Source organism: Coregonus clupeaformis, chromosome 26 (genome assembly GCF_020615455.1).
Source record: "Coregonus clupeaformis isolate EN_2021a chromosome 26, ASM2061545v1, whole genome shotgun sequence".
NCBI classification, from domain to species: domain Eukaryota; kingdom Metazoa; phylum Chordata; class Actinopteri; order Salmoniformes; family Salmonidae; genus Coregonus; species Coregonus clupeaformis.
Genome location: NC_059217.1, coordinates 6,527,619 through 6,540,945, shown reverse-complemented (window position 1 = coordinate 6,540,945; position 13,327 = coordinate 6,527,619). Strand labels below are relative to the sequence as shown.

Below are 13,327 nucleotides of genomic sequence, written 5' to 3'. Positions count from 1 at the left end.
GTTCCAAACGTCTTCCATTTAAGAATGATGGAGGCCACTGTGTTCTTGGGGTCCTTCAATGCTGCAGAAATGTTTTGGTACCCTTCCCCACATCTGTGCCTCGACACAATCCTGCCTCAGAGCTCTACGGACAATTACTTCGACCTCATGGCTTGGTTTTTGCTCTGACATGCACTGTCAACTGTGGGACCTTATATAGACAGGTATGTGCCTTTCCAAATCATGTCCAAACAATTGAATTTACCACAGGTGGACTCCAATCAAGTTGTAGAAACATCTCAAGGAGGATCAATGGAAACAGGATGCACCTGAGCTCAATTTCGAGTCTCATAGCAAAGTGTCTGAATACTTATGTAAATAAGGTATTTCTGTTTTTTATTTTTAATGAATTTGCAAACATTTCTACAAACCTGTTTTCGCTTTGTCATTATGGAGTATTGTGTGTAGATTATTATTATTATTTTTTTTAATCCATTTTAGAATGAGGCTGTAACGTAACAAAATGTGGAAAAAGTCAAGGGGTCTGAATACTTTCTGAATGCACTGTATATATATATATATCACAGATTTGTTGTTACACAATATATTTTCTTAAAATTGAAGGCGAATGTATTACAAATAATGAATAGTAAAACTGTTATAGCGAAAGGGCTTCATCAGAACTGTCCATATGTCTCATACAGAATACATAACAAGCTTGTTTTTGTCTCTCTTGCTCTCTCTCTCTCGCTCACACACACACAATCATCCTTGTTCATTATGTCTTTCCTTCATTCAACCGTGGAGTAGTGAAATTATATCGACCATCTTGTAGAATACAAAACTTAAAACAACAATAATGCATAAATCAATCATAACAAATCAAATGTATGTCATATCATTCTGTTTCAATCAAATGTCTTTACAACTAGCTAAATATAACATTTTCCAACTAGATTTATGACTAAATTGTATTTCAAAATAAATCGTTATAAAGGTGTCAAAAATATTTCCATAAATGTACAGTATATTCCTTCACATTTCAAGATCTGATATAACATAAGTGGTCAGCATAGTATTGATACAGATAAGCTAGGTGTTGATGCTGTAAAACATAGATTTTTAACCACCTGTCCTCCTTAGGTTTCTCATGTAGAAATAACGATATAACGACAACACCCGTCTAGACTCCACAAACGATGATGGATTAACATATTAATTATTTCATATATGTGAATTATTGCTTTACTTTACATCATGATTATGATTAGGTTGCCTTATCAAACAGATAATCAAACACCATCTGAAACAAATAGTTGAAAATACAGTGGATGCCAAGCATTTTGTTTACCATTATGAAATACATAGTCTGTCAAATCTCCAAACACACAAAACCATGTTTCTAGTCACAGTTTAGTTTTCAGCCATGGCCCACCGTTTGGAAAACACTGGGTTGATACAATACAATATGCTAACAATCTTGATGAAAATAATTTCCCAATTCTATCAATCTTTATGCTGTCATCTCTCTCCCGCTCTCTCGCTATTCCAGAGATGCTGGGTTCAGACTAATACTCTGTGTGCTGACTGATGGAAGCACAGATCCACACACACACCCTAAACCACCCCACACAGAATACCTATGCCTTGTTCTTTTGGAGTAGTAATTCTCCAGACACGCTGATCTAAGTTCAGTTTTGCGAGACACTGATGTAAAGTCTTATTCATCTGTGCTACGAACAACCAGATCCACTCTCTTTTTGGCCATCTCAGGGAGGAGTGGAGGAGATGGAAAGAGGAGGAGTGGATGAGTAGAGGGGCGAGGAGGCTGTGAGTGAGAATTGCAGCTCCAGACAAAGACTCCTTTCTCTGCTAGGGTGTGTCCTGTGTGTGTGTGTGTGTGTGTGCGTGTTGTCTCTGGTGCCATAATCTTTTAGCAGAAGGATTCAGAGGCTCAAAACAAATGACAACATACATGACACATAAGAAGGAAATCAAACAACAGGACTGTGAGTGGCACTACTAAAACCATAGCTGTCGATCAACAAATGTAAATCAAACACACATATTGTACAGGCTGAACAAACCCAATTGCATGTTTTCCACAATACATATCTCAATTTATGTTGTGAAAATGAGGATGACATCACCAACACAACAGCATCAAATTACAGTCAGTGTTAATGTCATGTTCACTTTGGTTTTCATTTTCCCAGCTGAAGGCTTGATATATTTTCTGAAGGGCATCAGTTATAAAAGATCATAAAAAATACATTCTCTCTCAGCATGAAAGGGCACTATGACATTTCAAATAGATTATTTTAGAAATCTAGAATGCTTGGGTATACATCTTCCTTCTACATTATGTTGTAAAGTTAACACTATAAAACATGACATAAAACAGTGTTATAAAACAATGTTTGGCAGACCAAGAGGTTGTGGTTCTCTTGAAAAGGTTTGGTATGTTTTTTAATGATATGCTAAAATAGATACTCTTTCCCCATCTCTGTCTTGTTCTCTTGCTACATCTCTCACACATACCCTTCGTCTATCCACTCCTCTCCCACTATATCCAACTCTCACTCAAACAAACACACTACATCTTGATCTATATCTCTCTCCCCTATCCCCTAACAGCCACAAAGTCAAAATTATCTATATCGTAAAGATTCATGAAAACAAAAATGTGCTTTTTGGTCTTTATTTAGGGTTAGGCTTAGCCATAAGGTTAGCAGTGTGGTTAAGGTTAGGGTTAAGGTTGAAAATCACATTTTAAGAAGAGAAATTGTAGAAATAGGTGGGGTTTATGACTTTGTGGCTGTAGTAACTAGTGATCACCCTAATCCTAGTCTAGGGTCTAGTCAAAAACATCCTCTCTCCCTTTCTTATTCTCACACAAACAATCTCTGTCTTCTCCTCTCCTTCTGCCAGCTCCTCTCCACATCACTGTTCCCATTATCTCTCCCTCTCTCCAGAGGTTCAGAGTCTGTGTGTGTATGTATGTATCCGTGTGTGTGTGTCTACTCAAAGGAGAGCAGGTCGGGGTGTTGTTCAGGCTCCTCTGTGTCTGTGACTGCTGATCCTCTCCTACAGAGGGATGTTCTCCATCAGCCCATCCTCACTCACACTCAGACTGATCCTTTACGGAGCTTTTAGGTTGGTCGAGGCTAGCCTCGTGTCTGCTCCCGGGGCCTTCTGCCTGGGCTCAGACGTCTTCGACCTGGGGGGGACCACGTGATCCTTATGGATGAGGTCTGGGACAGAGAGCTGGAGCTGGAGCTGAATCTGGGTCTGCTCTCCCTCTCTCCTCTCCTCCATCTCATTCCCTTCCACTCCATCCATCTCACTGCTCCCATTCCTCTCCATCTCCACCTCCTCTTTCCTCTCGCTGTCCAGAGGGCCAGTCAGTCCGGTGAGTGTGTCTCTCCCTCTGTCATTCTCTCCATACTTCTCTCCCTGGGGTGGGGTCTGCTCATTGCTGATGAGGGAGGTCTTGATGGGGGAGGAGAGGAGGGAGTGATCGGGGGTCTCGGGGGGTGTAGTGACGACGGGGTCAGATGAGATCATCATGTCCTGGGTAGTCTTCAGGGTGCGAGGAAGACGCTTTTTACCGGGGGGAGGGGGGTCCAGACGAGGGAAGGAGTCCAGAGAGGCATGACTGGAGGGAGAGAGAAGAGGAAGAGACATCCATTACTACTGTAACTTTAACAAGAACAAATTTGTTCAATTTGTTCAATCGCTCGGCGTCACTCAGTTCTCTCTCTCACTTGTTCTCATCCTACTGTCTAACTTCCACTCGTTCTCTTCCCCCTTCTCTATGCTGTGGGACTGTGTGTTTATTTCTCTACCGTTCCCCTACAAATGAGCATATTGCCATGGTGACAACCATATCATTGCCATAGTGATGAGGAGTGAGTCACCGCAAAGCATACCAGTCATTTATGACTACTCTGTCTATACGTGACCTACCACTTACTGGCGCTGACAAACACACACGCACTAGCGCGCACATGCACACATGCACGCACACACACACACATACAGTGTGGGAAGAAAGTATTTGATCCCCTGCTGATTTTGTTCATTTGCCCACTGACAAAGAAATGATCAGTCTATAATTTTAATGGTAGGTTTATTGAACAGTGAGAGACAGAATAACAACAAAAAAATCCAGAAAAACGCATGTCAAAAATTTTATACATTGATTTGCATTTTAATGAGGGAAATAAGTATTTGACCCCCTCTCAATCAGAAAGATTTCTGGCTCCCAGGTGTCTTTTATACAGGTAATGAGCTGAGATTAGGAGCACACTCTTAAAGGGAGTGCTCCTAATCTCAGTTTGTTACCTGTATAAAAGACACCTGTCAACAGAAGCAATCAATCAATCAGATTCCAAACTCTCCACCATGGCCAAGACCAAAGAGCTCTCCAAGGATGTCAGGGACAAGATTGTAGACATACACAAGGCTGGAATGGGCTACAAGACCATCGCCAATCAGCTTGCTGAGAAGGTGACAACAGTTGGTGCGATTATTCGCAAATGGAAGAAACACAAAATAACTGTCAATCTCCCTCGGCATGGGGCTCCATGCAAGATCTCACCTCGTGGAGTTGCAATGATCATGAGAACGGTGAGGAATCAGCCCAGAACTACACGGGAGGATCTTGTCAATGATCTCAAGGCAGCTGGGATCATAGTCACCAAGAAAACAATTGGTAACACACTACGCCGTGAAGGACTGAAATCCTGCAGCGCCCGCAAGGTCCCCCTGCTCAAGAAAGCACATACACAGGCCCGTCTGAAGTTTGCCAATGAACATCTGAATGATTCAGAGGAGAACTGGGTGAAAGTGTTGTGGTCAGATGAGACCAAAATCGAGCTCTTTGGCATCAACTCAACTCGCCGTGTTTGGAGGAGGAGGAATGCTGCCTATGACCCCAAGAACACCATCCCCACCGTCAAACATGGAGGTGGAAACATTATGCTTTGGGGGTGTTTTTCTGCTAAGGGGACAGGACAACTTCACCGCATCAAAGGGACGATGGATGGGGCCATGTACCGTCAAATCTTGGGTGAGAACCTCCTTCCCTCAGCCAGGGCATTGAAAATGGGTCGTGGGATGGGTATTCCAGCATGACAATGACCCAAAACACACGGCCAAGGCAACAAAGGAGTGGTTCAAGAATAAGCACATTAAGGTCCTGGAGTGGCCTAGCCAGTCTCCAGACCTTAATCCCATAGAAAATCTGTGGAGGGAGCTGAAGGTTCGAGTTGCCAAACGTCAGCCTCGAAACCTTAATGACTTGGAGTAGATCTGCAAGGAGGAGTGAAACAAAATCCCTCCTGAGATGTGTGCAAACCTGGTGGCCAACTACAAGAAACGTCTGACCTCTGTGATTGCCAACAAGGGTTTTGCCACCAAGTACTAAGTAATGTTTTGCAGAGGGGTCAAATACTTATTTCCCTCATTAAAATGCAAATCAATTTATAACATTTTTTACATGCGTTTTTCTGAATTTTTTTGTTGTCTCTCACTGTTCAAATAAACCTACCATTAAAAAGATAGACTGATCATGTCTTTGTCAGTGGGCAAACGTACAAAATCAGCAGGGGATCAAATACTTTTTTCCCTCACTGTATTCAGACAATTCACATTTCTCAACACATCAGTGTCTAAACACACATCACGGTTTGACCAATTCTATGAGTTGCGCAGCTGAGAAATGTCTGACCTGGCACGATGTGTCAGGGTGGTGACTGAGTGTCAGTCAAGAGACAGACAGATCAATGACCAGCTACAGCATAGACGGACAGCTCGTTCTGTCTCTTTAAACTAAGGGAGACCCAAGGGTGAGTGTACTTGTGTGTGTGCGTGCACTGTGTATGATTAACATTAGAAGTGAGGCAATTCAACTCTCAAATATGTCTCATTCAGTCTCTCTGTGTGTGTGTGTGTGTGTTCTTTAATCTCAGCTTCAGTCTAACTAACCCTCCTCTTACTCTTCATCACTTATTCACGACCCCAGTTTGGAAAAATTCAGATGAATAATTTAAACATCTTTGACTCAACGGTTATGATCTTTTATATGGAGTGAGAGGATGACTACTCTTTCCCAGCTTAAATCATTCCACTTTAGACAGAATAATACAATATTGGTTTTTAGAAATAACTAGCTGTCTCTCAGTTTTACTCTTTGGATAAAACCAATATTGGGTTGAATCTCCAGGGCACAGTGTCTGAAAGCTGGGTTATGACTATTGGGCCCAGACACATGACGGACGTGTTTGTGTGTATGTGTGATCTGCAAATGTTTGTGTGTTTGTGGTTGTGTGTGTGTTTTACTGTATCCCTCCTGTGTGTGTGTCTTTTAGTGTACCCCTCCTCACCTTTAGGCAGTAGTCCCGAGTGTGAGTTTGTGTATGTGTGTGTTCTGTAATTGTGTATCCCTCCTTACCTATTGGAAGTAGTCCGCTGGGTCATTTCCTCCATATTGCTCCAGATTGCTCCTACGTTCTTGTTGACCTCTGTGACACCGATGTCTCCTATATGACTGGGCTCTTTCCTTCGCAGCAGGTCATTGACCTTTGCCCCAACAGCCTTTCCCAGGTTCAGGGCGTTCTTCAGCCTCTGCTGACTTCCATTGGTAGTGGTGGAGGAGGGGGCCTCGGCAGGGCCGCTACACAGGCCAGTGTTAGCTGTAACCAGGGAGCGACGGGCCGAGGCCTGGGTCAACCTGGAGGCCTGGAGCCCCTGGCCTGGAGCTCTGGAGGCGTTGGAGTTCTCAAACATACTCTGGTCGACTGGAGAGCGAGAGGGAAGGAGGGAGAGGGAGAGCATGTAAGATATAAATGAGGGTATTGTGAGGGCACATTCAATCAAGGTATTTCTAGTTTTACGCAAGGTTGCAGATACACAGAACATTACAGTCACCAATGGAATGTTGCAGATATAAATGGAATATATAGACATTTCACATGACCTGGAGCAAAAGAAAACTCCTGACATACCATTTCTAACTGCATCTGTGTGCAACACTGTACAACATTGCAGAATGTTGCAACATCAAAAACATGTCAAAGTGTGGCTTATAGGGAGTCCGTGTAGAACGAAAGAGCATATGGAGTCCCACAAGGCACAGTGTTACAACCGCTCCACATGGATGCAACACGTTACACAATCATCAACAAGTCATGATGCAAGCAAGGGACATGACACATGCACATAACCACATCCACCAATCACAATGAAGCTGAAAAGGGACCACAATGTACTGCAGGATGGGTAAATGCACAAAGAAGCGGGTTGTTGTCATTCCACATAGTATAATAATAGATTGTCTTACCTCGTGGAGAAAATAGTTTCTCGGAAGGCATTAGTAAGACACAACAAGTTCTTAGATTTCGGTAACACTTTATTTGAATAACCCATCTGTAAATGCTCTACAGACTATCAGTAACATTTCAACTAACTATCTCCAAACCCTAGCCCTAACCCTTACCCTAACCCTTATTCTAAACATAACCTTAATCTTAGCAAGCAGTTGCTTATCAACAGATAGTTTGTTGATAGTATGACCATCTGTAGACCATCTACAGATGGACTACTAGACTATCCAAATAAAGTGTGACCTAGATTGGTATACAATAATTAAAAAGTGTATTTGTAAAGCAGGTTCCAAACATTGCGTACAAAGCAGATGTTCTTATTCAGAGTGCTTTCAAATAACCACCAGTACATATGCAAGAGAACATTTAGAGTTCAGAATGCTGAGCACATTCCAATGGAACACAATTTACTGCCTGGTTCTTTCTGGCTGATCAGACCCACGCACTAAGGCATTAACAGGCTCTTCAGGGGGACAAACAGACTTTACAGCTAAATGCTGAGTTTGGCTGTAACTCTAAAAGCTAACATCTCAACTCTGGACAGAAATATGGAAAGGAACATCTTCATTAATAACTCTAGAAAAGGAGCAGTGAGACAGCACAGGTGCCCTTGACTTCTCTTTGTGTTGTTTCTGCAATTCAGACGATTTCAAAGACATTGGCAGCCACAGATATCTTCGAATACATTAGTGTGTGTCTTTGGAGAGACAGCTAATATAATTCAGGAGTGATGGGAGGGTGTTTGAAGGAGGGAGAGAGAGGGAGAGCAGACATCCAGGGGCTTATTCATACAAACACGGAGATATCCTTTCACTGTTAGAGGCCTGCCAGGTGGAAGGATTCTCTGTAGTTTGACCAAAGAGGAGGGCTATAAGGAAGATGAGATTGAACAGAAAATCACTCTGTGTTCGGTGTGTGTGCGTGTGTGTTTGGATGTGAGTGTGTGTGTATGACAGCTCTCAGAAAGCCACTGTTTACGCTAGAACAGCAGTTCCCACACTTCTCTTAGCTAGACTCCCTGTCAGAAAGCTTCATAATGATATAATAATGATAGTGTTTTAAGTATGGGCGGGCATGACAATGAATAGCACACACAGTCACTCCCCATGTTAGGCCCTGGAGCTTGTTTGTCTATGCCTGAGGCTGAGACTGGCCTTGTATCAAATCAAATCAAATTTTATTTGCCACATGTGCCGAATACAACAGATGTAGACCTTACCATGAAATGCATACTTACAAGCCCTTAACCAACAATGCAGTTCAAGAAAGAGTTAGGAAAATATTTACTAAATAAACTAAGGTAAAAATTAATAAAAAAGTAACACAATAAAATAACGAGGCTACAGTTGAAGTCGGAAGTTTACATACACCATCGCCAAATACATTTAAACTCAGTTTTTCACAATTCCTGACATTTAATCCTAGTAAAGATTCCCTGTCTTAGGTCAGTTAGGATCACCACTTTATTTTAAGAATGTGAAATGTCAGAATAATAGTAGAGAGAATTATTTATTTCAGCTTTTATTTCTTTCATCACATTCCCAGTGGGTCAGAAGTTTACATACACTCAATTAGTATTTGGTAGCATTGCCTTTAAATTGTTTCACTTGGGTCAAATGTTTTGGGTAGCCTTCCACAAGCTTCCCACAATAAGTTGGGTGAATTCTGGCCCATTCCTCCTGACAGAGCTGGTGTAACTGAATCAGGTTTGTAGGCCTCCTTGCTCGCACACGCTTTTTCAGTTCTGCCCAAACATTTTCTATAGGATTGAGGTCAGGGCTTTGTGATGGCCACTCCAATACCTTGACTTTGTTGCCCTTAAGCCATTTTGCCACAACTTTGGAAGTATGCTTGGGGTCATTGTCCATTTGGAAGGACCATTTGCGACCAAGCTTTAACTTCCTTACTGATGTCTTGAGATGTTGCTTCAATATATCCACATAATTTTCCTTCCTCATGATGCCATCTATTTTGTGAAGTGCACCAGTCCCTCCTGCAGCAAAGCACTCCCACAGCATGATGCTGCCACCCCCGTGCTTCACGTTTGGGATGGTGTTCTTCGGCTTGCAAGTGATCCCCTTTTTCCTCCAAACAATGGAAATTATGGCCAAACAGTTCTATTTTTGTTTCATCAGACCAGAGGACATTTCTCCAAAAAGTATGATCTTTGTCCCCATGTGCAGTTGCAAACCATAGTCATACTTTTTTAAGGCGATTTTGGAGCAGTGGCTTCTTCCTTGCTGAGCGGCCTTTCAAGTTATGTCGATATAGGACTCGTTTTACTGTGGATATAGATACTTTTGTACCTGTTTCCTCCAGCATCTTCACAAGGTCCTTTGCTGTTGTTCTGGGATTGATTTGCACTTTTCGCACCAAAGTACGTTCATCTCTAGGAGATAAAACGCGTCTCCTTCCTGAGTGGTATGACGGCTGCGTGGTCCCATGGTGTTTATACTTGCGTACTATTGTTTGTACAGATGAACGTGGTACCTTCAGGCATTTAGAAATTGCTCCAAAGGATGAACCAGACTTGTGGAGGTCTACAATAATTTTTCTGAGGTCTTGGTTGATTTCTTTTGATTTTCCCATAATGTCAAGCAAAGAGGCACTGAGTTTGAAGGTAGGCCTTGAAATACATCCACAGGTACACCTCCAATTGACTCAAATTATGTCAATTAGCATATCAGAAGCTTCTAAAGCCATGACATCATTTTCTGGAATTTTCCAAGCTGTTTAAAGGCACAGTCAACTTAGTGTATGTAAACTTCTGACCCACTGGAATTGTGATACAGTGAATTATAAGTGAAATAATCTGTCTGTAAATAATTGTTGGAAAAAATACTAACCGACTTGCCAAAACTATAGTTTGTGGAGTGGTTGAAAAACAAGTTTTAATGACTCCAACCTAAGTGTATGTAAACTTCCGACTTCAACTGTATATACAGGGGGTACCGGTACCGGAGTATGTGCGGGGGTACAGGTTAGTTGAGGTAATTTGTTCATGTAGGTAGGGGTAAAGTGACTATGCATTGATAATAAACAGCGAGTAGCAGCAGTGTCAATATAAATAGTCCGGGTGGCCATTTGATTAATTGTTCAGCAGTCTTATGGCTTGGGAGTAGAAGCTGTTAAGGAGCCTTTTGGTCCTAGACTTGGCGCTCCGGTACCGCTTGCCGTGCGGTAGCAGAGAGAACAGTCTTGGGTGACTGGAGTATTTGACAATTTTTTGGGCCTTCCTCTGATACCGCCTAGTATATAGGTCCTGGATTGCAGGAACTTGGCCCCAGTGATGTACTGGGCCGTACGCACTACCCTCTGTAGGGCCTTATGTAGCGGTCAGATGCCGAGTAGTTGCCATACCAGGTGGTGATGCAACCGGTCAGGATGCTCTCGATGGTGCAGCTGTATAACTTTTTGAGGATCTGGGGACCCATGCCAAATCTTTTCAGTCTCCTGAGGGGGATAATATGTTGTCATGCCCTCTTCACGACTGTCTTGGTGTGTTTGGACCATGATAGTTTGTTGGTGATGTGGACACCAAGGAACCTGAAACTCTCGACCCGCTTCACTTCAGCTCCGTCGATGTTAATGGGGGCCTGTTCGGCCCGCCTTTTCCTGTAATCCACGATCAGCTCCTTTGTCTTGCTCACATTGAGGGAGAGGTTGTTGTCCTGGCACCACACTGCCAGGTCTCTGACCTCCTCCCTATAGGCTGTCTCATCGTTGTCGGTGATCAGGCCTACCACTGTTGTGTCATTAGCAAACTTCATGATGGTGTTGGAGTCGTGTTTGGCCACACAGTCGTGGGTGAACAGGGAGTACAGGAGGGGACTAAGCACGCACCCCTGAGGATCAGCGTGGCATATGTGTTGTTGCCTACCCTTACCACCTGGGGGCGGCCCATCAGGAAGTCCAGGATCCAGTTGCAGAGGGAGGTGTTTAGTCCCAGGGTCCTTATCTTAGTGATGAGCTTTGTGGGCACTATGGTGTTGAACGCTGAGCTGTAGTCAATGAACAGCATTCTCACATAGGTGTTCCTTTTGTCCAGGTTGGAAAGGGCAGTGTGGAGTGCGATTGAGATTGCGTCATCTGTGGATCTGTTGGGGCGGTATTACATTTTACATTTTAGTCATTTAGCAGACGCTCTTATCCAGAGCGACTTACAGTTAGTGAGTGCATACATTATTATTTTTATTTTTTTCATACTGGCCCCCCATGGGAATCAAACCCACAACCCTGGCGTTGCAAACGCTATGCTCTACCAACTGAGCTACATCCCTGCCAACCATTCCCTTCCCTACCCTGGACGAGGCTGGGCCAATTGTGCGCCGCCCCAGTGCCTTAGACCACTGTTTCCGGGATGATGGTGTTGATGTGAGCCATGACCAGCCTTTCAAAGCACTTCATGGCTACCGATTTGAGTGCTACGGGGCGGTAATCATTTAGGCAGGTTACCTTCGCTTCCTTGGGCACAGGAACTATGGTGGTCTGCTTGAAACATGTAGGTATTACAGACTCTGTGTACTATAATACCTACCGGTCTCGCTCTCTCTCGCTCTCTCTCTTTCTCTCGCTCTCTCAATTACAGCCCAGCCTTAGGGATTTTTGCCATGTTAATTACATTGTTAATTAAAACAGAAGCGCTGTTTCTTCTGCAAGTGGAGAGGAGGATAAACATACAGGAACGAAATACAGAAAACATGAAAGAAAGATAATTAAATGAAAGTGACAGAATTCTAGAAAGACAGTCGGATGTTAAGCTGTTACAGTACAGTGTGCCTGCAGTGGCACAGCACAGCAACCCAAGTAGAGGAGTACAGAAAGAAAGAAAGAGAGAGAAGGTAAGAAAGCAGACGTTTATTGAGCAAAAGCAAGGTCAGCGACAGAATGAGATTCAGAGTAAGTGCAAGTTCACTCCCACACATACAGTGGGGAAAAAAAGTATTTAGTCAGCCACCAATTGTGCATGTTCTCCCACTTAAAAAGATGAGAGAGGCCTGTAATTTTCATCATAGGTACACGTCAACTATGACAGACAAAATTAGGAAAAGAAATCCAGAAAATCACATTGTAGGATTTTTTATGAATTTATTTGCAAATTATGGTGGAAAATAAGTATTTGGTCAATAACAAAAGTTTCTCAATACTTTGTTATATACCCTTTGTTGGCAATGACACAGGTCAAACGTTTTCTGTAAGTCTTCACAAGGTTTTCACACACTGTTGCTGGTATTTTGGCCCATTCCTCCATGCAGATCTCCTCTAGAGCAGTGATGTTTTGGGGCTGTCGCTGGGCAACACAGACTTTCAACTCCCTCCAAAGATTTTCTATGAGGTTGGGATCTGGAGACTGGCTAGGCCACTCCAGGATCTTGAAATGCTTCTTACGAAGCCACTCCTTCGTTGCCCGGGCGGTGTGTTTGGGATCATTGTCATGCTGAAAGATCCAGCCACGTTTCATCTTCAATGCCCTTGCTGATGGAAGGAGGTTTTCACTCAAAATCTCACGATACATGGCCCCATTCATTCTTTCCTTTACACGGATTCGTCCTGGTCCCTTTGCAGAAAAACAGCCCCAAAGCATGATGTTTCCACCCCCATGCTTCACAGTAGGTATGGTGTTCTTTGGATGCAACTCAGCATTCTTTGTCCTCCAAACACGACGAGTTGAGTTTTTACCAAAAAGTTCTATTTTGGTTTCATCTGACCATATGACATTCTCCCAATCCTCTTCTGGATCATCCAAATGCACTCTAGCAAACTTCAGACGGGCCTGGACATGTACTGTTTAAGCAGGGGGACACGTCTGGCACTGCAGGATTTGAGTCCCTGGCGGCGTAGTGTGTTACTGATGGTAGGCTTTGTTACTTTGGTCCCAGCTCTCTGCAGGTCATTCACTAGGTCCCCCCGTGTGGTTCTGGGATTTTTGCTCACCGTTCTTGTGATCATTTTAACCCCAC

The 13,327-nt window shown here is 43.2% G+C and overlaps 1 protein-coding gene across 1 annotated transcript in view; it reads right to left on the bottom strand.

Moving 5' to 3' along the window:
- Positions 1 to 3,288: 3,288 nt before the first annotated feature.
- The window catches only part of LOC121539803 (carboxyl-terminal PDZ ligand of neuronal nitric oxide synthase protein-like), a gene marked incomplete at its 3' end in the record, with an annotated part of 253,155 nt that continues 243,116 nt past the window's right edge, over positions 3,289 to 13,327 (bottom strand). The window contains exons 11-12 of the mRNA XM_041848478.2: positions 6,437 to 6,782; positions 3,289 to 3,637 (exon numbers count right to left, since the gene is read on the bottom strand). Coding sequence (XP_041704412.2) covers positions 3,289 to 3,637; positions 6,437 to 6,782 — 695 coding nt within the window. The remainder of the gene's footprint in view (positions 3,638 to 6,436; positions 6,783 to 13,327) is intronic.